This window comes from Marmota monax, unplaced genomic scaffold (assembly GCF_021218885.2).
Source record: "Marmota monax isolate L192 unplaced genomic scaffold, Marmota_monax_Labrador192_F-V1.1 WCK01_AAM20220418_F8-fsc00023, whole genome shotgun sequence".
Classification (NCBI taxonomy): Eukaryota; Metazoa; Chordata; class Mammalia; order Rodentia; family Sciuridae; genus Marmota; species Marmota monax.
The window spans coordinates 13123875-13146955 of record NW_026692907.1 but is presented as its reverse complement, the minus strand read 5'-3'; the positions used below and the strand labels follow the sequence as shown (position 1 = coordinate 13146955).

The following is a 23081-nucleotide window of genomic DNA, read 5'->3' as shown; positions in this document are numbered from 1 at the left end:
TACATATAAGAGGTTGTGAGGGGAATGGGAAAAAAAACAAGGAGAGAAAATAATTACAGTAGATGGGGTAGAGAGAGAAGATGGGAAGGGAGGGGAGGGGGGATAATAGAGGATAGGAAATGTAGCAGAATACAACAGTTACTAATATGGCATTATGTAAAAATGTGGATGTGTAACCGATGTGATTCTGCAATCTCTATTTGGGATAAAAATGGGAGTTCATAACCCACTTGAATCTAATGTATGAAATATGATATGTCAAGAGCTTTGTAATGTTTTGAACAACCAATAAAAAAATAAATAAAAATTAAAAAAAAAAAAGATAGCAGCGGGGGTGTCCCAAGATGAATGCAACCACTTTCAGAGATGGGGCTGAAAGGGTGGACAGCCTGTTTGAAGATGCAGCTGCCTCCAGGCACTATCTGTTGTACCAAGGTGGAGGCTACTGCGTGGGGAGGGCTATGGCAATAGCTGCAATGTCCCAAGATAAAGATGGGGTAGGCCTGGGCTCTGGAGTGGGTCTGCTGGTCAGCGGGGTAGTCCTAGGCCTGAGCCTATACATTTTTTTCTTTGCTCCTCTTCTTACTTTTTAATTTCTCTCCCCAACCCCACTCCCTCCCCTTTTTATTTTTCTCCTGCTTTCTTTTTTCTTTTTTAACTTCAGATTTTTAGGAACTTTTTTTTGTTTGTTTTCCCCCATTCTTTCCTGTTGCCATTATTGCTATTGATATTTTGTTGTTGTTCATTTGTTTCTCGGTATACGACCTTGGTGACACTTCCAGCCCAGCTGAGAAGAAATGCACCTAGCTACAACCATGCCCTAGTCCCTATCAAGCCTTGGTGGATACTTCAGCTTAAAGAATAGGGAGGACAATAACCTGCTGCCAGGTGGGCATAGCTGGGGGAGTCTGACATCCTGCTCCTAGACAATCAAGCCCATAGTAGCAGCAGGGAGAAATAACACAGCTATTGTGGACACAGCACTTATGGGGGTCCCCAGCATTGGTTCCTCCCACACCTTTTGGATCACACATGGCTGACAAGACTGGATTTGAGTACCACAGAAGGAAGTTGTGATCCTACCCTCACCTCTCCATGTGATACACCAGGGACTGCATCAGTGTCTAAACTGAGGATAACTGCTTCATGTCACTTAACAAAACTGGAATAGTCAGTGTCAGAATTGCTTTCAAGTTGCAGAGCCGATATCAACAGCGCATGTGGAAATAACCTACCACTTGATAGGGACCTCTACTCCCATTTTAGGAGTAACCAGCTATGGTGCACTCCACTTACTCCCTCTATACTACACTGTCTCAGTTACCAGAGGAATGCTACTGTTTCTAGACCTACCAAGAAAGCGGACCCCTCAGGCTCTGCTATAGTATGCACTATGTCAAAACTCACTAATCGCAGCCAAAGAGTCCAAAGGGAGATTGCACTATGAAGCCCAGTTGTAATTAAACTCAACCCTACATAACAAATCAACTTCCAAAGACAAATCATGAAGAGAAGGCTACTTACTAAAAGGCCCTCACATAAAAGTAAAAGAGATATGTTTACCAATCGATGCACAACTCCCTGCTGGGAGCCATTAGCCAAGTAGGTATGACAATTTCCTTGCCAGCATACCCCATGTTGCTTAGAGGAAGGACTCGTGGAAATAGGACATTTTGCAGTGACATTGCATGTAGGTGACCTTGCTCAAGGACCAGGGCGGATCCGGGTTTAGGGTGTTCCCGGTTTAGGATAATCAGGTTTAGGGCGTTTCGGGTTTAGGGCGTTCCCGGTTTAGGGCGTTCCAGGTTTAAGGTTATTCCTGTTGGGAATAGGGCGTATCCTGCTGCCTGAGTTCCCCTTGAGTTCTCACGGGATTCAGACAGTATTTTTTGGGAGACAGAAGCCCAGTGGGGGTGGATTTGGGCAGAGAACGTGGATTTCCCCAGAACGTGATTGTAGACGGCTGGTGTGAGTTCGGGAATAAAGAGTTGCTGTTTGAATCTACAAGCTGTGTGGTGGCTCGTGATTGTGTGCCCAGCCAGACTGCGGCATTTGTGCCCAGCCAGACTGCGGCATTTGGCGGCTCGTACGGGGAACGTCTAAAGCTTGGAGGTAAGTGAAATTGCTCGCCCCTGAGGAAGAGCGAAAGAATGGGTGACCAATTCAAAAAACAATGTGTTATTGTTTTGATTTATTTTGTTTTTGTTTCAAGCTGCCTATCCCTAGAAATTTCTCAGGCAAACTGGAAAAAATGGTTGACTAAAGGTTTGAAGTTTGTCGGCCCTGAGGAAGAGAAAATTGATACAACGATTTTTTATTCCGTTTTTGTTTCATTCAGTTTCGGTTTTGTTTTGTGTTATCTTATTTGGTTGCGTTATCTTTATAGTAGATTAGAAATTAGTAAAAAACAAACCGAAAAGATGTTAAGTAAATTGTTAGAGGTTCAGACCATGGAGAAAGACATTTTAGATCAAGCAAAAGAGAAGGTCTCTCGAGCTAGTCAGACAGAGGAAGAAAATTTAAAGGAAAAGGGGTTGTTAGGAAAAAGGCCACAACAGGAGGCTGTTACTAACTCCGTTTTATCACAAGAGGGCGTAATTCAACCAACAGCCCCACCGATGGAGACAGCTGAGTGGCCCTCAAACCCCGTAGTTGATAAATGGGATCCTGAGACAGGACCTCAAAGATTAGCATGCCCTGTACTTGAACAGGTAGGAGAGCAGCGAATTCACCGTGCTTTAGATTTTAAAACAGTGAAGCAGTTAAAGGAGGCTGTAACAACCTATGGTCCCCAAGCTCCCTTCACGGTAAGCATGGTCGAGTCCATTACTAACTTGGACATGATGCCAGCAGATTGGGCTAGCATGTGTAAATCTGTACTAAATGGAGGACAATATTTGTTATGGAAGGTTGCCAATGAGGAATTTTGTGCCGAGACAGCTAGGCGAAATGCAGCAGCCGGTTACCCTCAAACAAATCTAGAGATGTTGTTAGGAAAAGGACCTTATGAGGGTCAACGGCAACAAATTGAATATGATCCTGCTATATATGCACAAATTGCTGCAGACGCAGTTAGGGCATGGAAGACTTTACAAGGACATGGAGATTTACAAGGTCAGCTATCTAAGGTAATACAGAGAGCTAATGAACCTTACGCTGACTTTGTAGATAGGCTAATTCAAACGGCTGCCAAAATTTTTGGGGATACAGAACAAGCAATGCCATTAATAAAACAACTGGCTTATGACCAAGCAAATCGTTGTTGCAGAGAGGTTATTAGACCATGGAGACATGAAGATTTAAACACATATATTAAATTATGTAGAGATATTAATGAACAAGGGCAAGTCTTGGCAGCTGCAGTACAACAGGCTTTAGATGCCAGGCCAAAAACATGCTATGATTGTGAACAAACAGGACATTTTAAAAGGAATTGCCCCATAGGAGGAGGGTTTAACAAAAGTAGGTATCAAAGGAATAGAATACCGGGTATTTGCCCACGATGCCGTAGAGGGAGACATTGGGCTAATGAATGCCATTCTCAAACCACCATAGAAGGTACTCCCTTATCAAAAAACGGACAAAGACCAGGTATTTATCCACAATATCATGGAGAAAGGCATCAGGCTCCATTGCCAAAAAACGGACAGGGGGGCCCAATGCTCCAGGGCCCACAACCACAAATCTACGGGGCAGTGGAGGAACCCAGCAACACCATCAGGGTAGTGCCCAGGACACATTGTCCATTAAATCCCTCATCAGACAAACCCGAGGGAGCGCAGGGTTGGACATCTGCGCCTCTGCCAGAGAAGTATTAACTCCAGAGATGGGAGTTCAAATCATTCCCACAGGAGTAAAAGGACCTCTTCCCCAAGGAACAGTAGGCTTATTATTGGGACGTAGTTCATCTACATTAAAAGGACTTATGATAAGTCCTGGGGTAATTGATCCCGATTATGTAGGTGAAATAAAAATTATAGCTAGTTCTCCAAGAGGTATATCAGTAATTTCACTTGGAGATAGAATAGCACAGTTGTTAATAATACCCAGCCTACATAATAAATTTCCTAGTCGTAGTGTAGAAAGAGGTTCCAGGGGATTAGGCTCCACAGGTGTAGATTGGGCTATGTTGTCTTTAAATTTAGATTCTCGCCCAATGCTAAAACTAAATATTCAAGGTCATGAGTTTAATGGTCTACTGGACACAGGAGCTGACCTTAGCACCATATCTCGTCAAGAATGGCCAAAACATTGGCCATTACAACAAGCCACTCAAACGCTTCGAGGCCTAGGAGTGGCGACTAATCCCCATAGAAATTCTATGATATTAGATTGGAAGGATCCTGAAGGATGTGAAGGAACTATACAGCCATATGTATTGGATCATCTTCCTATAAATTTATGGGGACGAGATGTCCTAGATCAATTAGGTTTGACGTTAACAAATAACATCAATCCTAATGCGCCCATTACTAGGGCTAGACAAGGCTTTAGGAAAGAAAAAAGATTAGGAAAACAAGGGCAAGGTATAGCAGCACCAGTACAAATAGATCAAGGAACAGACAGACATGGGTTGGATTTTCAGAAAGGGCCACTGAGACAATCAAAATTACTTGGAAATCAGAAAGACCAGTGTGGGTTCCTCAGTGGCCCCTGACTAAAGAAAAGATACAAGTAGCCCATGATCTGGTCAAACAACAATTAGCGGAAGGACATATACAACCTTCCATATCTCCCCATAATACTCCCATTTTTGTCATCAAAAAGAAATATGGTAAATGGAGATTATTGCAAGATTTAAGAGCCATTAATAATGAGATGGTTATTATGGGACCTGCTCAATCAGGGATTCCTCAATTGTCTGCTTTGCCAAAAACCTGGCATGTTTTAGCTATAGATATTAAAGATTGTTTTTTTTTTTCAATTCCAATTCATCCCGAGGATAGTCCACGTTTTGCATTTACTATCCCTGCATTAAATCATGAAGGTCCTGATCAGAGATATGAATGGAAAGTACTCCCTCAAGGCATGGCTAACAGTCCAACTATGTGTCAAATATATGTTAACAAAGCAATCCAGCCACTTAGAAATCAAAATCCTGAACTACAAATATTTCACTATATGGATGATGTATTATTGGCACATAAAGATAAAAACATATTGCTGGAATGTTATGCCACACTTACAAACTTATTACAAAATTATAATCTAGAGATAGCAATAGATAAAGTACAATTAAATTTTCCAATTAATTATTTAGGAGTTCTATTATCCTCAACCATGGTCCGTCCACCAAAAATTCAAATACGAGTAGATCAACTCAAATCACTTAACGACTTTCAAAAGTTATTGGGAGACATAAATTGGATAAGGCCTTATCTAGGTATACCAACAGGAGAGTTGGGACCTTTATTTGATATTCTAAAAGGTCCATCAGATCCAAATTCACCCCGCATGTTAACTCCTAAAGCAAGAAAGGCATTAAAAATTATTGAATCATATATGGAAAATATACATTTGGATAGAATTGATATAAGTTTGCCTTTATTATTTATTGTACTACCAACAAAAAATATTCCTACAGGAGTATTTTGGCAAGAAGGTCCATTATTGTGGATACATTTATCTTATTCTCCTAACACTATTCTTACTAGGTATCCTGAGGCTGTAGGACAATTAATACTCAAAGGAATAAAAGCAGCGAAGGGAGTGTTTGGAATTTCTCCCAATAAAATTATTACTCCATATACTATGGATCAAATTGATGAGTTAGCTAATGAGTTAAATACTTGGGCAATAATCATGTGTAAATCTAATGTTTCATTTGATAATCATTTACCATCTAATCCTTTGTTGTCTTTTTGGTCTAAGCATCCTGTAGTTTTTCCTAAAATGACAAGAAAAACACCTATCATGAATGCTCCAAATATATTCACTGATGGGTCAAATAATGGTACAGCAGCAGTAGTTACCCCTGATCAAACTTTTACATTTTTAGTACCCAAACAGTCAGCTCAAAAGGTAGAGCTTAATGCAGTTTTACAAGCTTTTGTGATGTTTAAAGATTCTGTATTTAATTTATTTTCTGATAGTCAGTATGTAGTTAATGCTATAGTATCTCTTGAAGATGCTGGTAGGATTTCCCCTTCTTCTACTGTTTTCTATTTGTTTTCCACTATACAAAGTCTAATCTGGGACAGAAAAGATCCATTCTTTATAGGACATATTAGGGCACATACAGGATTGCCTGGAGCCCTTAGTTTAGGCAATGATTTAGCAGATAAAACTATACATGACATACATATTTTCTCTACATTTGAAGAAGCTACAAATTTTCATAAAAGGTTTCATGTTAATGCTAATACTTTACAAAAGCATTTTAAAATAACTAAGGAACAAGCCAGACATATAATAAAACAATGTCAAAATTGTGTGACATTTTTACCACAAGTTAATCTTGGAGTCAATCCTAGAGGACTGATACCTAACCATATTTGGCAGATGGACGTCACACACTTGCCAGAATTTGGAAAATTAAAATATTTACACGTTACAGTTGATACTTCTTCTGGATTTTTGATGGGCTCCCTTCATGCCGGAGAAAAAACTAAAGATGTTATAGCTCATTGCTTACAAAATTTTGCCACTGTGAGCGTTCCTAAACAGTTAAAAACCGATAATGGTCCTGGCTATACCTCTACCTCTTTTAAACAATTTTGCTCATCATTTGGTATTACTCATATAACAGGAATCCCATACAATCCACAGGGACAAGGCATAGTTGAAAGAGCTCATCAAACTATTAAAACGTACTTATTAAAGCAAAAAGAGGGAATTGGAAGGGGGTATATATCCCCCAAAGATAAACTTAAAATAACGCTTTTTACTCTAAACTTTTTAAATTTGGATTCATCAGGACTTAGTGCTGCGGAAAGGCATATGTATCCAAAAAATGTATATAAGCCTAAAGTACTTTGGAAAGATATTCTAACAGGACAATGGAAAGGTCCTGACCCAGTGATTGTCTGGAGTCGGGGGTCTGTTTGTGTTTTTCCACAGAGAGAACAGCAGCCGATTTGGATTCCAGAGAGATTAACTAAAACAATTTCTACAGATCGAAAAGAAGATGATTTGACTCAAATCCATAACAGCTGATATCCAGAACTCCAGCTTGGCCATTCTTACATCTGCGACAGTGATTAACCAGGATGCTTTTTTCAATAGCTATTTTATTATTGCATTTTTCCACATCATAAGGTTCTATTTTTATTTTTTGAGCTCATACAAACCTAGGTTAATGTTTTTCTGATCAGTTTTATTTTTGACTGTGGAGTTTTTAAACATTGCAATGGAGACTTCACCTAGGTAAAGCTACAAGGCCTTTACTATTTTCTTATGTGTTGTACATTTGTGTGCACTCTTGTGTTTTGTGTTGTATGTCTGTATGTGCGTATGTCCATATTTCTTATATGAGGAGCGCTAATGAAAAAATGGATCCAAATTATTATTATTTTTTTTTATTCACGTGATTTAAATGGTTTAATTTAAATTAGGTAAACAGCTGTTAAGGATTGTTTTTAAAGGTGGTTAACAGACCTGTTTGTTTACTAATTATTGTTTTTAAAGTAGGTTAACAGATCTGTTTGTTTACTTTCACCTTTCCTTTTCATTATATTTAATAATTCTTTTCAGGATAATGTCTTTTTAGCATCATTGCCAGAATTCCTATCTTCATCCCAGTGCCGGCGAAGACAAAGATAAAACCAAACTACAGCTTCTATGATAGCTATCACAGTAAACTGTATAAACTGATGCATCAATGAATATAACTCAACAAGTAATACTCAATCAAGGAGTCAACTTACTTTGGGAGGAAACGGATTTGGGGAGGAAATGGACATATTGATAGATTCCTCTGCTTTGAACTGCTTACAGAACTTGCCTGGACTATGTAACTATCGTTTGGTGCAGCGAATTGTGGTAATGCTGGCATATCTTTGCTGATGGTGTCACCAGTGATGCAGTTTTTATTTCCTTGCCAGCGCACCCCATGTTAATTGTGGTAGTGCTGACATATCTTTGCTGATGGTGTCACCAGTGATGCAATTTTTCCCAAGGAGCCGTCAATTGGCTTGGTGTCGTGGCATTTCTGTATCCTCCTCCCTTCTGCTAGTGATGGTCTAAAATTTGGGGGCCAATGGCTATATGCTGGACTGGTAGTCAGTGACGGGTATGATCCAATTGCAGTGGTATCAACCTAAGACAGGAGGCTGACGCCTAAAGGTCAGTTTTCCGATGACGGGTAAGAACCATATGTTGAATTGGACAACCTACCAGGCACGGTCCTTAAGCCACATTAACCTCACTCCCCCACTGGCACCAAGGCCAAATTTGGGGGCCAACAGAGGTGAGGCAAAGAACCTCACCCCCCCCCCCCCCCGCTGGTGCATAGACCTATCCACAAGTATGGCTGTATGCTGGACTGGTAGTCAGTGACGGGTATGATCCAATTGCAGTGGTATCAACCTAAGACAGGAGGCTGATGCCTAAAGGTCAGTTTTCCAATGACGGGTAAGAACCATATGTTGAATTGGACAACCTACCAGGCACGGTCCTTAAGCCACATTGCTTGTTGTTTAATTAATCAGAAGGGGGGAGATGCTGGGAGCCACTAGCCAAGTAGGTATGACAATTTCCTTGCCAGCGTACCCCATGTTGCTTAGAGGAAGGACTCGTGGAAATAGGACATTTTGCAGTGACATTGCATGTAGGTGACCTTGCTCAAGGACCAAGGCGGATCTGGGTTTAGGGTGTTCCCGGTTTAGGATAATCAGGTTTAGGGCGTTCCCGGTTTAGGGCGTTCCAGGTTTAGGGTTATTCCTGTTGGGAATAGGGCGTATCCTGCTGCCTGAGTTCCCCTTGAGTTCTCACGGGATTCAGACAGTATTTTTTGGGAGACAGAAGCCCAGTGGGGGTGGATTTGGGCAGAGAACGTGGATTTCCCCAGAACGTGATTGTAGACGGCTGGTGTGAGTTCGGGAATAAAGAGTTGCTGTTTGAATCTACAAGCTGTGTGGTGGCTAGTGATTTTGTGCCTAGCCAGACTGCGGCATTTGTGCCCAGCCAGACTACGGCAACTCCCAACATGGAAACAAAAAAATATGAAAAAATAAGCAATCTGATATTTTTTAAAGTTCATAATGCTATTGTAACAGATGAAAAGGTATTGGAATGGCTGGAATGCCAGATTAAAAAAAATTCAAAAGAATATTTTTTAAAAATCTCACTGATGGGTTGGGGTTGTAGCTCAGTGGTGGAGCACTGGCCTCCTGCGTGTGAGGCACTGGGTTTGATCCTTAGTACCATGTAAAGATAAATAAATAAAATAAAGGTACTGTGTCCATCTACAACTAAAAAAAAATAATAAAAAAACTTCAACGATCTTCAAAAAATACAGATAAACAGTTGAATGCATTAAGAAAAACAATGCAGCATATGGGTGAGAAATGCAGTAAGCACAGAGACAGTTTGATAAAGGACCAAATAGAAATCTTGAAAATGAAAACCTTAGTCAGATTAAAACAAACAAACAAATAAAAAACCTCAGTTGAAAGCCTCCCCAACAGATTAGATTTAGCAGAAAAAGAATATTAATGTTCAGGGACAAGTCTGACAAAATATTACATTCAGACAGAAATTAAAGAAAAAAAAGGTATAATGAAAAGAAGAACATAGTCCATTCTCTGTGACACTTTCAAATGATCAAATGCCAGCATAATCAGTATACCCAAGGGAGAAGGCTGAAAGAATAGAAAACATGATCAGTTAAATAATAGCAGAAATTTCCCCAAATCTCGGGAAAAACCTAGACTTCCAAATACCGGAGGTATTTAGGACCCCAAGTAAAGATGACCAGAAAAGATGCTCTCCATGACATAGTCAGAATGTCAAAAGTACAGGACAAAGAAAGAAGATTAAAATCTTCAAGAAATATAAGTGCCAAGTCACATTTAATAGCATACTTCTCAGCAGAAACTCTAAATGCCAGGAGAACATGATATATTCGAAGTTCTGGAATAAAAGAACTGCCAAACAAGATTGCTTACATAGCAAGATTATCCTTCAGAAGCAAAGTTGAAATAAAGACCTTCCAATCTCAGCATAAACTAAGGAAATTCATGACCACTAAACAAGCATTACAAAAGATATTTAAGGAAATTCTACATCCAGAAGAGGAAGAAAGATAAACACAATCACAAGAGCATGTTAAAAAAAATAAATCTCTCTAGAAGAGTAGACATGCAAATGAGAAATAGAAAAGAATCAAACATTATCAATACAGTAAACCATCGAACTTCTAAGATGAATACAAGAAAAAGAAATGGAACATAAAATATTGAAAACAACCAGAAGAAAAACAAAACAACAGGAGAACATACTGTATGTAAATGGTCTTAATTCTCTAATTAAAAGATACAGACTAGGGCTGGGGTTGTGCCTCAGTGGCAGAGCACTTGCTTAGCAAGTGTGAGGCACCATATATAAATAAATAAATAATAAAAGTACATCAACAACTAAAAAATATTTTTAAAAAGGTTCAGAATAAATGGATTAAAAAACAAGACCCCAAAATATGTCATTTGCAAGAAACAGCTCACTTGTAATAAAAAACACATACTGAAAGGATAGAAAATGTTACTCCAAGCAAATGGAGTGGGAAAGAAGTAGGAGTAGCTATACTTATATCTGACAAAAAGACGTTGACACAAAATCAGTTAGAAGAATACAAAGGTCACTATAGACTGATCAAGGGAAAAAATTTTCAAGAAAATATAATGGGGGCTGGGGATGTGGCTCAAGTGGTAGCGCGCTCGACTGGCTTAAGTGGGGCGCTGGGTTCGATCCTCAGCACCACATAAAAATAAAGATGTTGTGTCCACCGAAAACTAAAAAATAAATATAAAAAATTCTCTCTCTCTCTCTCTCTGTCTCTCAAAAAATATAATGATTATAAATACATATGCACTGATTGTCAAAGCAACCCAATTTTATAAAGCAAACACTACTAAACATAAAGGGAGAGATAGGCTCCAATACAATAATAGTGGGCAACTTCAATACCGGCTCTCACCAATAAATCATCCAGATAAGAAAATCAACAAAGAAACATCAGAGTTAAATTATACTATAGACCAAATAGACCTAATAGACATCTACAGAATATTCCACCCAACAACTGCAAAATGCACATTCTTTTCATTGTCCCATTGCACTTTCTTCCAAAATTGACACATATTAGGCCACAACACAAGTCTAAACAAGTTAAAAAAACTGAAATAATCTCTTGCATCTTATCTGATTACAATGGAATGAAGCTAGAAATCAGTAGCAAGAAAAAAACACGTAATTATACAGAACATACAATTATACAGAAAATTATACAGAATATATAAGCAGAGTGGAAATTTTAAAATTCCTTGAATCAAATGAAAATAGAAACACAACCCACAAGAACTGTGGGACACAGTGAAAGCGGTACTAAGAAGGAAGTTCATAACAACGAGTACTTACACCAAAAAAATACAGAGATCACAAACGCATGACCTAATAATGCAAAAAGAACAAACCATCAAAATCAGTAGAAATAAACAAATAAATAATAATCAGAGCAGAAACAAATGAAATAGAGATTAAAAGAACAATACAAAGGGGGCTGAGGTTGTGGCTCAATGGTAGAGCGCTCACCTAGCACACGTGTGTGTGTGTGTGTGTGTGTGTGTGTATGTATGTGTATATATATATATATATATATATATAAAATTTAAAAAAGAACAATACAAAAGGATCAATGAAAGAATTTGTTGAGAAGATAAAATTGACAAACCTTTATCTAAACTAACCAAAAGTGAGAGCAGACCCAATTAAATGAAATTAGAGATGAAAAAGGAAACAGTCTAACAGATACCACTGAGATTCAAAGGATCATTGGAGAACATAATAACTACATAATATTAAAACTATATGCTGGGCTGGGGTTGTAGCTCAGTGGTAGAGTACTGGCCTCACATGTATGAGGTCCTAGGTTTGATTCTCAGTACCACATAAAAATAAATAAATAAAAATAAAGATACTATGTCCATCTACAACTAAATTTTTTTTTTAAAAAACTATATGCCAATACAGCTGAAAATACAGAAGAAATGGACAAATTTCTGGAAAGATATGATCTACCAAAATTGAACAAAGGGCATATATAAAACTTAAATAGATAAATAACAAGTACTGAAATTGAAGCAGTAAATAAGAAGTCTTGGGAGTTGGAGAGAAGCCCAGACTGATAAATTCACTACTGAATTTTTCCAGACTTTTGAAGAACTAATACCAATTCTCCTCAAATTATTCCTCAATAATAGTTTGAGTAATTATAAACTCATTCTACAAAACAAGTATTACCCTGTTATCCAAACCTGAGAAGACACTCTAGTCAGAGGCCATTATCAAGAATATTAAAAAAAAAAAGAATAACAATAAATGTTGGAGAGGATGTTGGGTAAAATTAGACTCACACATTATTGGTGGAATTGCAAATTGTTATAATCACTCTGGAAAGCAGTATAGAAATTCCTCAGAAAACTTGAAATGGAACCACCATTTGACCCAGTTATCCCACTCCTTTGTATATACCCAAAGAACTTAAAATCAGCATACTACAGTGATACAGTCATATCAATGTTTATAGCTGCTCAATTCACAGTGGTGAAGCTGTGGAACCCATCTAGGTGCCCTTCAATAGATGAATGGGTAAAGAAAATGTGATACACATATACACATGCACACACGCACACACACACAGAGAATGGAATATTACTCAGCCATAAAAAAGAATGATTTTTATGACTTTTGCTGGTAAATGGATGGATCTGGAGCCTATCATGCTAAGTGTAATAAGCCAATCCCCAAAACCCAAAGGTCAAATGTTCTCTCTTATACGCGGATTATAACATACACAAGGCGGGGCGGCAGGGGAGAGAAGAATAGAAGTTCAGTGGATTAGACAAAGGGGAATGAAAAGAAAGGAAGAGGGAATAGGGATAGGAAAGACAGTAGAATGAATCAGACATAACTTTTCTATGTTCATATATAATTACACAACCAATGAAACTACACATCATGTATAGCTACAAGAATGGGATCCTAATTAGAATAATATATACTTCATGTATATATAACATGTCAGAATGCACACTACTGTCATATATAAAAAGAACAAATTGAAAAAAAAAATCTGAAAAGACACAACAGAAGAAATATACATAACTCTGATGAACTCAGATGCAAAAATTCCCAATAAAATACTTTCAAATCAAATCTGACAACATGTTAAAATGATCATATACTAATCAAATTGGTTTCATTCCAGGGATACAAAGATGGTTCAACATACACAAATCAATAAATGTAAATTGGCACATAAAAAGAATCAAGAAGGGGCTGGGGTTATGGCTCAGTGGTAGAGCGTTTGCCTAGCATATGTAAGGCATGGGGTTTGATTCTCAGCACTGCATATAAATAAATAAAGATCTATTGATAACTAAAAAATATTTTAAAAAAGAATCAAGTATAAAAATCAAATGATCATCTCAATAGACACAGAAAAAGACTTTGATAAAATTCAAGATTCCTTTAGGATAAAAACCCCAAGTGTCTCTTCATTTGGGTACTCCTAAGTTATGTCCTTTAAAATACATACAATTATAATCATAAATATTGTGCTTTCCTGAGTTTCTGTCTGTTGAATTCTCAAAACTGAGAGGGTGCTGGGAACTCCCAAACTTATAGCTAGTTGGTCAGGAGTGTGGGTGGCCTTGGAGACCCATTGAATTTCTGACTGGGACTGTAAAATAGGGCACTCATGTGGAGGACTGAGACTTTAACTTGTGGGGTTCATGTTAACATCAAGTAATTAATTCATGCTAGAACTAAATTACAGTAGGCAAGTGGAAGTTAGGCTAATTGGGATTGAAACAGAATAAACTTATTTAATATATTTATTCCAAACTTTAGTATTGAATATCAGGTCTCATTTCCTCACAATGCCAAAACAGACATTTTGTGTATATAAAGTACATTGTACATTTCAGAAGGTAAGTTATTACCAGAAAAAGAATATTAAATACATATTCAATGTATATTGATAGTATAAAGATTGGCATAATACTTATAAAATAATAATGCTTTCATCACTGGTTACAGAGTGAAAGAATTTTACATCAAAAAAGGGAAGAACAAAAGAGGAAACAGACTTTTAGCACTTTTAACATAGTATTCTGCTAAAACTATTACACAGAAATATATTCTTTGTTGATAGAGGCTATAACAATGTAGTATGTTAATTATTACCACTTGTTCTATAAATTTATGTCAACTAAGAGCTAAATTGAAGGTTTAATATATAACATTTATTAATGGCAAAGAAATAGGAAACACATAAGCATGTTGTACCTACCCAAAATAGCCAAAATACATTATCACCTCAGATTATCTATTAAAATTCAATAACAAGTCTGGGGAAAATTATATATTTTAGACTAATTTAAGTGTGCTTTTTTTTTAACTTGTAAATGTACTTTTCACATTTTGAATGTAAAGCAGCTGTATTAACTTCAAGCCAACATTCTGCATTTAGTCAGGACATGTGGCACTTACCTGGTTTGACAGCTCGTTGTAGCTGGGGTTGTAGAAGAACTTGCAACATGGCGGGGTTGTTTAAACTTTTCATAATTTGTACTGGATTTGGTTCTGGAAGTAATCCCTTTTGATTACTGTGCATCTTTAGCAAATACAGAAATAAGAAACATTAGACCAAGCACAAAAGATGGAATTTTAAAGGCATTCTTCCAGAAATTCTCATTTGCCTAAGATCTATTGACTCGTAAACACAATCTGTTTTATATATCTGCTGTACACTGCTACCATTGTGCTCAATTACATGTTAAGATGTCCTGTCACACATCGGACATGAAATCCTGATAGACTATTTCAGCTAAATTCTAATGGGCTTCAAGAAGACTAAAGATTAATAGAATATATCTCTTTACAAAGTACAAATAGATGACGAGGGACTCTCAATTTGCTAACAAGGAGATAATGTGTTGTTTTAACATGACTACTTTGTGGCTAATAGGAGAATCTTACTACATTGCTAATCGGAAGTTTAACAGTGTGGGCTGCCTCGCAAATCAGAATTTTCTTATACTAAAAAGATCTTTATTTCATTACCTTAATCCTCCAATTTGAGACTAAGAAGAACTGGCTTTGCATATATGTAATTGGTAGCTCCCTAAAAACAAAATTGTTTTCAGTTCTTAAAACCAGTGTGATATATGAGGATATTAAAATAAAAAGCAAACTGTAAACTTCTAGCCTGAGAAAACGGAGAAATGACAGGGACAACTGGGTCCTTCTCCCAGGCCAGATACTGTGAAATTGAGAGGGAAAGGGAGAAACTGGCATATGATCATTGAGAAATCTGCAGAGAGAGCCAAGGTGTGAAGGTAAACAGGAGCGAGAATGAGAGACCTTGGACCAGCACAGGGTGATTCAGGGAAGGGCATTTGAGTTGTTCAGTGGTCCGGTTCCCTTTGCACTGCCTTTAGGGAGCATGGCTCTGCTGACCAGCACAGCAGGGCAGGAAAGAGCAGCACTGTCCCAGTGACAGCCAGAGGACCAATGACTCAACAATAGGGAGGCACACCAGGACAGGGACAGTGGAGACCAAATAATGCTAGTGTGGGCAGAACAGCTGGTCAATGACAACCTCGTTCCCATATCCCCAGCCTTCTCAGTTCCTCCCTCGCACACCCACAGTGCAAGGTGGAACAGTTTCAATGGAGGAAAGCAGAACTGAGCGCAAGACAGGGAGGGGAGAGGCAAAGGGTTCTTTCAGGGCTGTCTGGATGGGGTGGGAAGAGGACCTGGCCAAATGTGAATGGTGAAGGCAGAGCATCTCTGCCCTGAGGTCCCTGCCTGCCTTCCCTAGACCCTAGCCTAAGTCCCATATTTACCTCTCCCTGTCTATTCCTTCTCCCATCAAACTATTTTTTTTTTTGACAGGGCAGATTAAACCTAGGGTCTTATGCAGCATATGTTCTACCACTGAGCTATACCCCCAGCTCCTACACCCCACCCCATTATATAAACACTAACATACAAGGAAGCTGATAGCTGCCTCCAGGAAATATGTGTTCATAGGAGACAGCAACTAGACACTTAGGAAACAGAGCTGCTCAAAATAAAGGCAAAAAACTGGATTGCTTATAAGAAAGAAAGCAAAATCAATGAATAAGAAATAACAAGAAAGTCTAAAAAGAAAATGAATTTTTATTAGTAACATGAAGCAAAGCCATGCAGTTATAAAGACTAAGTGGTGAGCAATAGTGGGTATGGAAACATAAACACTGAGAAAAATAAAAGCGGCTCTCATTTACTATAGACTTGGCATTGTTCTAAGCACTTCACGTGGGTTAGATCACACATTCTTCGAAAACAATTCTATAAGTTGGTATTATTATCCCCATTCAATAAATGAGGAAGCTGAAGAAATTCATAAAGCATTATTCTTAATCTCCATTATACGATTTAACATGAATAAAATAGTAGAAAAAATATGTACATATATATGATTAAAAAATAAAATAGTGATCTAAAAGGTCAGGTTAAAGAAATAGAAAGTACAAGAAGACAAGTATAAGCAGGGGACAGAGGTAGAAGTGTCAAGACCTACATAAAAGGAATCCTGAAGGAGAAAATATGAAGGAAATCTCTGAAGAAATGACAACTGAGAATATCTCATTATTAAAGAACATTAAAGACCACAGAATGGAAGGGTTTACAATGTCCCAAATAGGATGTCCAAAAGAAAAAGAGCCCATCTTTTCACATTTCTTGGCATGAGATTTATGGACATCAAACCTAAAGAAAAACTGTGAAAAGCTTCCAATATGAAAGAGCATACCTCCAAATAAATAAGGATCAACATCAACTCATTTCTCAAGGCACCTGCACTAGACGCAGGGAGATGATGAACTTGTATTTTCCAAGTAGTACAGGAGAAAAGCTCTGGACCTAGACTTTTGTTTTTAGCTAAGCTACTATTTAAATATCAGAAAGGAATGAAAATGTTCTCAACTATACAAGTTATCAGAAGGGTTTCCCACATGAATACCTCTCTCAAAGTGTCCTTGGAAGAAGTACTCTGGAGAGAAAAGAAATAAATGTAAAACAATATTGCCTGTTATGTGAAAATTAATCTATGTAATTATCATTTTACTCTTGTTTACAAAAGATAGGGTCATAAAACAATAAAATAATATTAAAGACGACTCTAAAGTAAAAACGTAGACAACAATATGGCGGCAGTAGGGCAGGATGGAGGAAATGAGTGCAGGTGAGAACAATCTCAGTAGAAGACAGAGTACTGGTGAACCTGGGAGTGCTCTTTAAGGATTCAGGGACAACCCCCAGGAAGATAAAGATAGACTGTGTAGCTCTCAAACCAGAAGAAGAAAGACTTATCTATCTAATAGAAGGAAAGGGAAAATAAAGGGAGTTATGTACCTAAAACAACATATACAGAAAAAAATGGCAATATAAACCAAAAAAAAGTTGTAGCCATTGCAACGTCAGACAAAAATTTTCAAGGCAAAAAAAACCCAAAAACAAAACCACAAATATTGACAAAATGATCGATATGATTATGAACAAATGTGTGCCTAATAATTAATATATATTCAAATACATTCTATATATCTAATATATACATAGCAACAACTGACAGAATAAGGAGAAAAATCAACAATTATATATGAAAATTTCTAATAGATTCCTCTGAGACACAAATCAAGCAGATAAAAAGAAGAAAACATATTGAAAATTCAAATGAAAGTTAATGAGAATGAACTGATACGAACTGATATTTATGTACATATATCTATGTACATACACATTCATAACCCACAAGCATAGAGCTTGAGTGGCTCTGAGCACAGGTGGATCCACTACCCATCAGGGCACTAAGGCCACAACATCCATTTCTCCCCAAATCAACTTTAGAGATTAAGTTCTCTAACCTTAATCAATACAATTAGAAATGTGTAGCAGAAAAATAGCTTGTCAAAATTCCTAATTTGTTATAAACCAAAACTATGCATGTTAATTAAGCTTTGAGTTTAAAAGGAAATCATAATAAAAATTGAAACATTCATAATTTAAAAGTTATGACATGGAAGCATAGCATTAGTTAGAAGAAAATGTACCTTAACTGCATTTATCAGAAAATAACCAGACTGAAAAAAAAAAAGAGAGTTAAGCATTGACATCAGTAAAGATGGGTAAATATATTCTCTTCCTCCCTTCAAAAAAAAAGGAGAAAAGGAAATCTAAAGAGCAAAGAAAAAAGGAAATCATAAAGGCATAAATAAGCAAAAGAGAACATTTTGAAATGATGAATATAACAAAAGCTATTACTTTGAAAAAAATAGATCTTTTATAAGCCTGATCAAGGATCAAAAGGAAAATGCAAATAAATAAAATATAGAAAGAAATGAGGAAACCAGACAGGATGTTTTAAAAATAATAAATTATATGTCAATAATGTTGAAAGCTTAGATAAAATTGATAAATGTATAGGCTACACTCAAATGTGAAATATGGCACAGAAAGAATAAAAACTAAAATATGTAACTATCCATAGATGAAACTTATGTGGCAATCAATGAGTCATTTTGGAAGAAGCACAAGGACTAGGCCCACACGGGTTTATTTGTTTATTTTTGTTTCTTAGTGTGTACTGAGACTTGAACACAGAGTGCTCTGTCACTAAGTTACATCCCTGGCCCTTTTTATTTTTTGAGACAGGGTCCTGCTAAGTTACTGAGGCTAGCCTTGAACTTGTGATCTCCTGCCTCAGTCTTCCAAGTACTTAGGATTATAAGTGTACGCCTCCATGCCTGGCATCTCATCATTTTATAGACATCCCTGTTTATACAAGCTGATCTATGAGACAGAAAGAAAAGGAAGAGGTAGAAAAGTACTAAAATCATTTTATAAGATCAGTGTTATCTTAATCCAAAAAATAAGAATGGTACCAAAAATTTATGTGCGTTCAATTTATGAGTGCATGTGTACACCACGTATCAAATAAAATACTGTCAAATCAAACAATGCATTGAAAAAACGGTGTTATCAATTAGGGTTTAGAATAAAAGGGTGGTTCATATAAGAAAATGTGTGATTGACCACATTAGTGAGCTTGTGAAGAAATCACACAATTATCTCAAACATTGTAGAAATAGTTACATAAAATTTAATCCCTATTTATGATTTTAAAACATCTCAGAAACTTGATAAAAAAATATATGTACTGCAAACCTATAGCAAACACCAGTGATAACTTACTTTGTGTGTGTGTGTGGCACTGGAGAATGAACCCAGGCCAGGGGTTCACAAGAGTAGCTAGGATTACAGGTGTGTATCATCCTTCCTGGCATATAATTACATTTATGACTGAAAAATATGTATGATTTCTGTCACTGTTATCCAATCACAAAGGGCCATGTAGGTCATTCTAAGGAATTAGAATCAGGGTAGGCATTAAAGAATATGAAGAAAGAAAATGACATAATGTAATTTGAGGATAAGAAAGATCACTTGGGTGCACTGTGGAAGGGGGATTAGAGGAGGAAAGACGAATGGCTTGAGGACCATGTAGGGAGTTATTCTAATCACAATAGTGAGCAAAGATGACATCCTGACTGAAGTAACAAACATGCAGACAAGGTCTCAAGGACTTGTGATTTTAGACGCAGAGTTGAAAGAATTTGCTGATATTTCTGACATGTAGACATAAGGACACCAATCATAATTAACGCATGACACATAAAGTTGTTACAGAACATAAAAAAGCAAGTACCCGAATAAAATAATTTTCTTTTGAAATGTTGAAATTGAACTATTTATTTCATTCAAAGGTAGGCTAATAAATGAGCCTTTGGAACTATAGATTTACTACTTATAGAAATTCGGTCCAAAAAATATGTCTGCAAATCATAATTAACAGACAACCATTGAGGCAATTGGAGTGAGTTAGAGGAAGAAAGTCAGAAAGTGAAATATAGAAGTCTACGATATCTGCCCTTTGGGGAAAAATAGGAGTTAGGGAAGGAACCATTAGGCAGGTAAGAAAAAGAATGGTGTGACAGAATCCATGGTAGCAGAGAGTTTTAAATGTCAGAGATCAAGCAATAAAAGACTAAAAATATTTTATATATACCTGCAAGATACAAATATTAAGAAATCCTTGTTTAAAAATGTTCAACATCTTCTAGTAATTAGAGAAATGCAAATCAAAATTACTATAAGATTTCATCTCACGCCAGTCAGAATGGCAGTTATCAAGAATACAGACAACAATAAATGTTGAAGAGAATATGGGGGAAAAGGCACACTCATACATTGCTGATGGGACTGAAAATTGGTGTAACCAATCTGGAAAGCAGTATGGAGATTCCTTAGAAAACTTGGAATGGAACCACCATCTGACCCAGCTATCCCACTCCTCGGTATATACCCAAAGGACTTAAAATCAGCATACTATAGTAACATGGCCACATCAATGTTTATAGCAGCTCAATTTACAATAGCTAAACTGTGGAAGCAATTCAGATGCCCTTCAATAGATGAAAGGATAAAGAAACTATGGTATATATACACAATGAAATATTACTCAACATTAAAAGAGAATGAAATTATGGCATTTGCTGGTAAATGGATGGAGTTGGGAGAATACCATGCTAAGTGAAGTAAGCCAATTTCCAAAAAAACAAAGACCAAATGTTCTCTCTGATAAGTGGATGCTGATCCATAATGGGGGCGGGGCATGGGAAAAACAGAGGAACTTCAATTGGGCAAAGGAGAAGGACGGGTGGGAGAGGGGCCTGGGGATAGAAAAGATGGTGGAATGAGATGGACATCATTATCCTAGGTACATGTATGACTGCACATATGGTACAACACTATATTGTGTACAACCAGAAAAATGAAAAGTTGTGTACAATGAATCAAAATGTATTCTACTGTCATATGTACCTACTTAAAATAAATTTTAAAAAAGTAAAAGAAAGAAAGAAAGAAATTCCTGTTGATTTTAATGAGAGAAAATTCACTTGACTAGTGTTGGCAGGAACTATATTGCATTAGACTGAGAAAAAAATGGAAAATTAAGAAATGGTGACAATGAGTAAGATCTTTTTGTTCAAAAAGCTCTGGTTATATGGTTATAAAGGCCAATATCTGAACAGGGAAAGGCTTTTTTTAAGGAAAAGGCTTGTAGCAGATGGGATGGAGTTAGTGAAGCAAGTAAAAGTAAGTAGAAAGGCAATGATCAAGGGCCCCGAGGATGGGGGCACAGCCATAAGCCCCTTGCTTGGGCAGATGGAGACATAACCCTACCTCCAAGAGGGCAGAAATATTTACCGGCTTTGTTCACTGGAGAGTACTAAACATCTCTGAGTGCATGTCGTGGGTACCCAACTAGTACTTGTGAACAGATGCTATTGATCAGAGAAAGAAGCAGGAAATTTGGGCATGGATAAGAAAAGATGAAGGAATTCTTTCAACACATGGCCTCCATATTTCTATTCAGTAGGAACCATGATCATTGGGCAGAAACAAAGAAAAAAGCAGGAACAGAGTGCAGGGTTTAGGTAATTTCTGTTAAAATGGAAAAGAGCTGATAAGAGACAAGCTGAAGATTTGCTGGGGTGGGGGCAGCTATAACTACATGTCATTCATCCATAATGGCATCAAGCTACCCAGTTGTTTGTTTTTCTCAAAGAGTACACAGGGCCCCAATTTCAGAGGTAGGCCACCGGACCAAACTGAGTTTTAAACTCAGCAAATCTGTCGCAATGAATAGACAACTTAACCAGAGGAAATGAAGTTGATGGTGAATGAATGGCTGAAGTAGTGACTTACATAAGGATATAAGAATGAGAACCTCTAAGGGGGATCAGAGTGAGTCAAAGAGGGTAGGAAGAGGGTGGGAGATGTGAGAGTAGAAGCCTAAGAACAAGAGCTTGTCCAGTCTTCTAATTTCCTCTCTCCAGCTCATCTACACATAAACCACTTTCAGATTAATCCTTAAAAAAAGAAAAAAACCAACAAATAAATGATCTCATACTTCATCTCAAAATCCTTGAAAAAGAAGAGCAAAACAACAGCAAAAGAAGTAGAAGGCAAGAAATAATGAAAATCAGAGCTGAAATTAATGAAATCGAAACAAAAGAAACAATTGAAAAAATTGACAAAACTAAAAGTTGGTTCTTTGAAAAAATAAACAAAATCGACAGACCCTTAGCGATGCTAGCGAAGAGAAGAAGAGAGAGAACTCAAATTACTAGCATACGGGATGAAAAAGGCAATATCACAACAGACACTTCAGAAATACAGAAGATAATCAAAAACTATTTTGAATCCTTATACTCCAATAAATTAGAAGATAGTGAAGGCATAGATAAATTTCTTAAGTCATATGATCTGCCCAGATTGAGTCAGGAGGATATAGAAAACCTAAACAGACCAATATCAATTGAGGAAATAGAAGAAACCATCAAAAGACTACCAACTAAGAAAAGCCCAGGTCCGGATGGGTATACAGCAGAATTTTACAAAACCTTTAAAGAAGAACTAATACCAATACTTTTCAAGCTACTTCAGGAAATAGAAAAGGAGGGAGAACTTCCAAATTCATTCTATGAGGCCAACATCACCCTGATACCTAAACCAGACAAAGACACTTCAAAGAAAGAAAACTACAGACCAATATCTCTAATGAACCTAGATGCAAAAATCCTCAACAAAATTCTGGCGAATCGGATACAAAAACATATCAAAAAAATTGTACACCATGATCAAGTAGGATTCATCCCTGGGATGCAAGGCTGGTTCAATATACGGAAATCAATAAATGTTATTCACCACATCAATAGACTTAAAAATAAGAACCTTGGGCTGGGGATGTGGCT

At 37.2% G+C, this 23081-nt stretch overlaps 1 protein-coding gene across 1 annotated transcript in view; it reads right to left on the bottom strand.

Annotated features, from left to right (window-relative positions):
• Positions 1–23081, bottom strand: part of Raver2 (ribonucleoprotein, PTB binding 2) — a 104403-nt gene that overhangs the window by 42185 nt on the left and 39137 nt on the right. The window contains exon 5 of the mRNA XM_046450841.2: positions 14707–14830. Within this exon, the coding sequence (XP_046306797.1) occupies positions 14707–14830 (124 nt within the window). The remainder of the gene's footprint in view (positions 1–14706; positions 14831–23081) is intronic.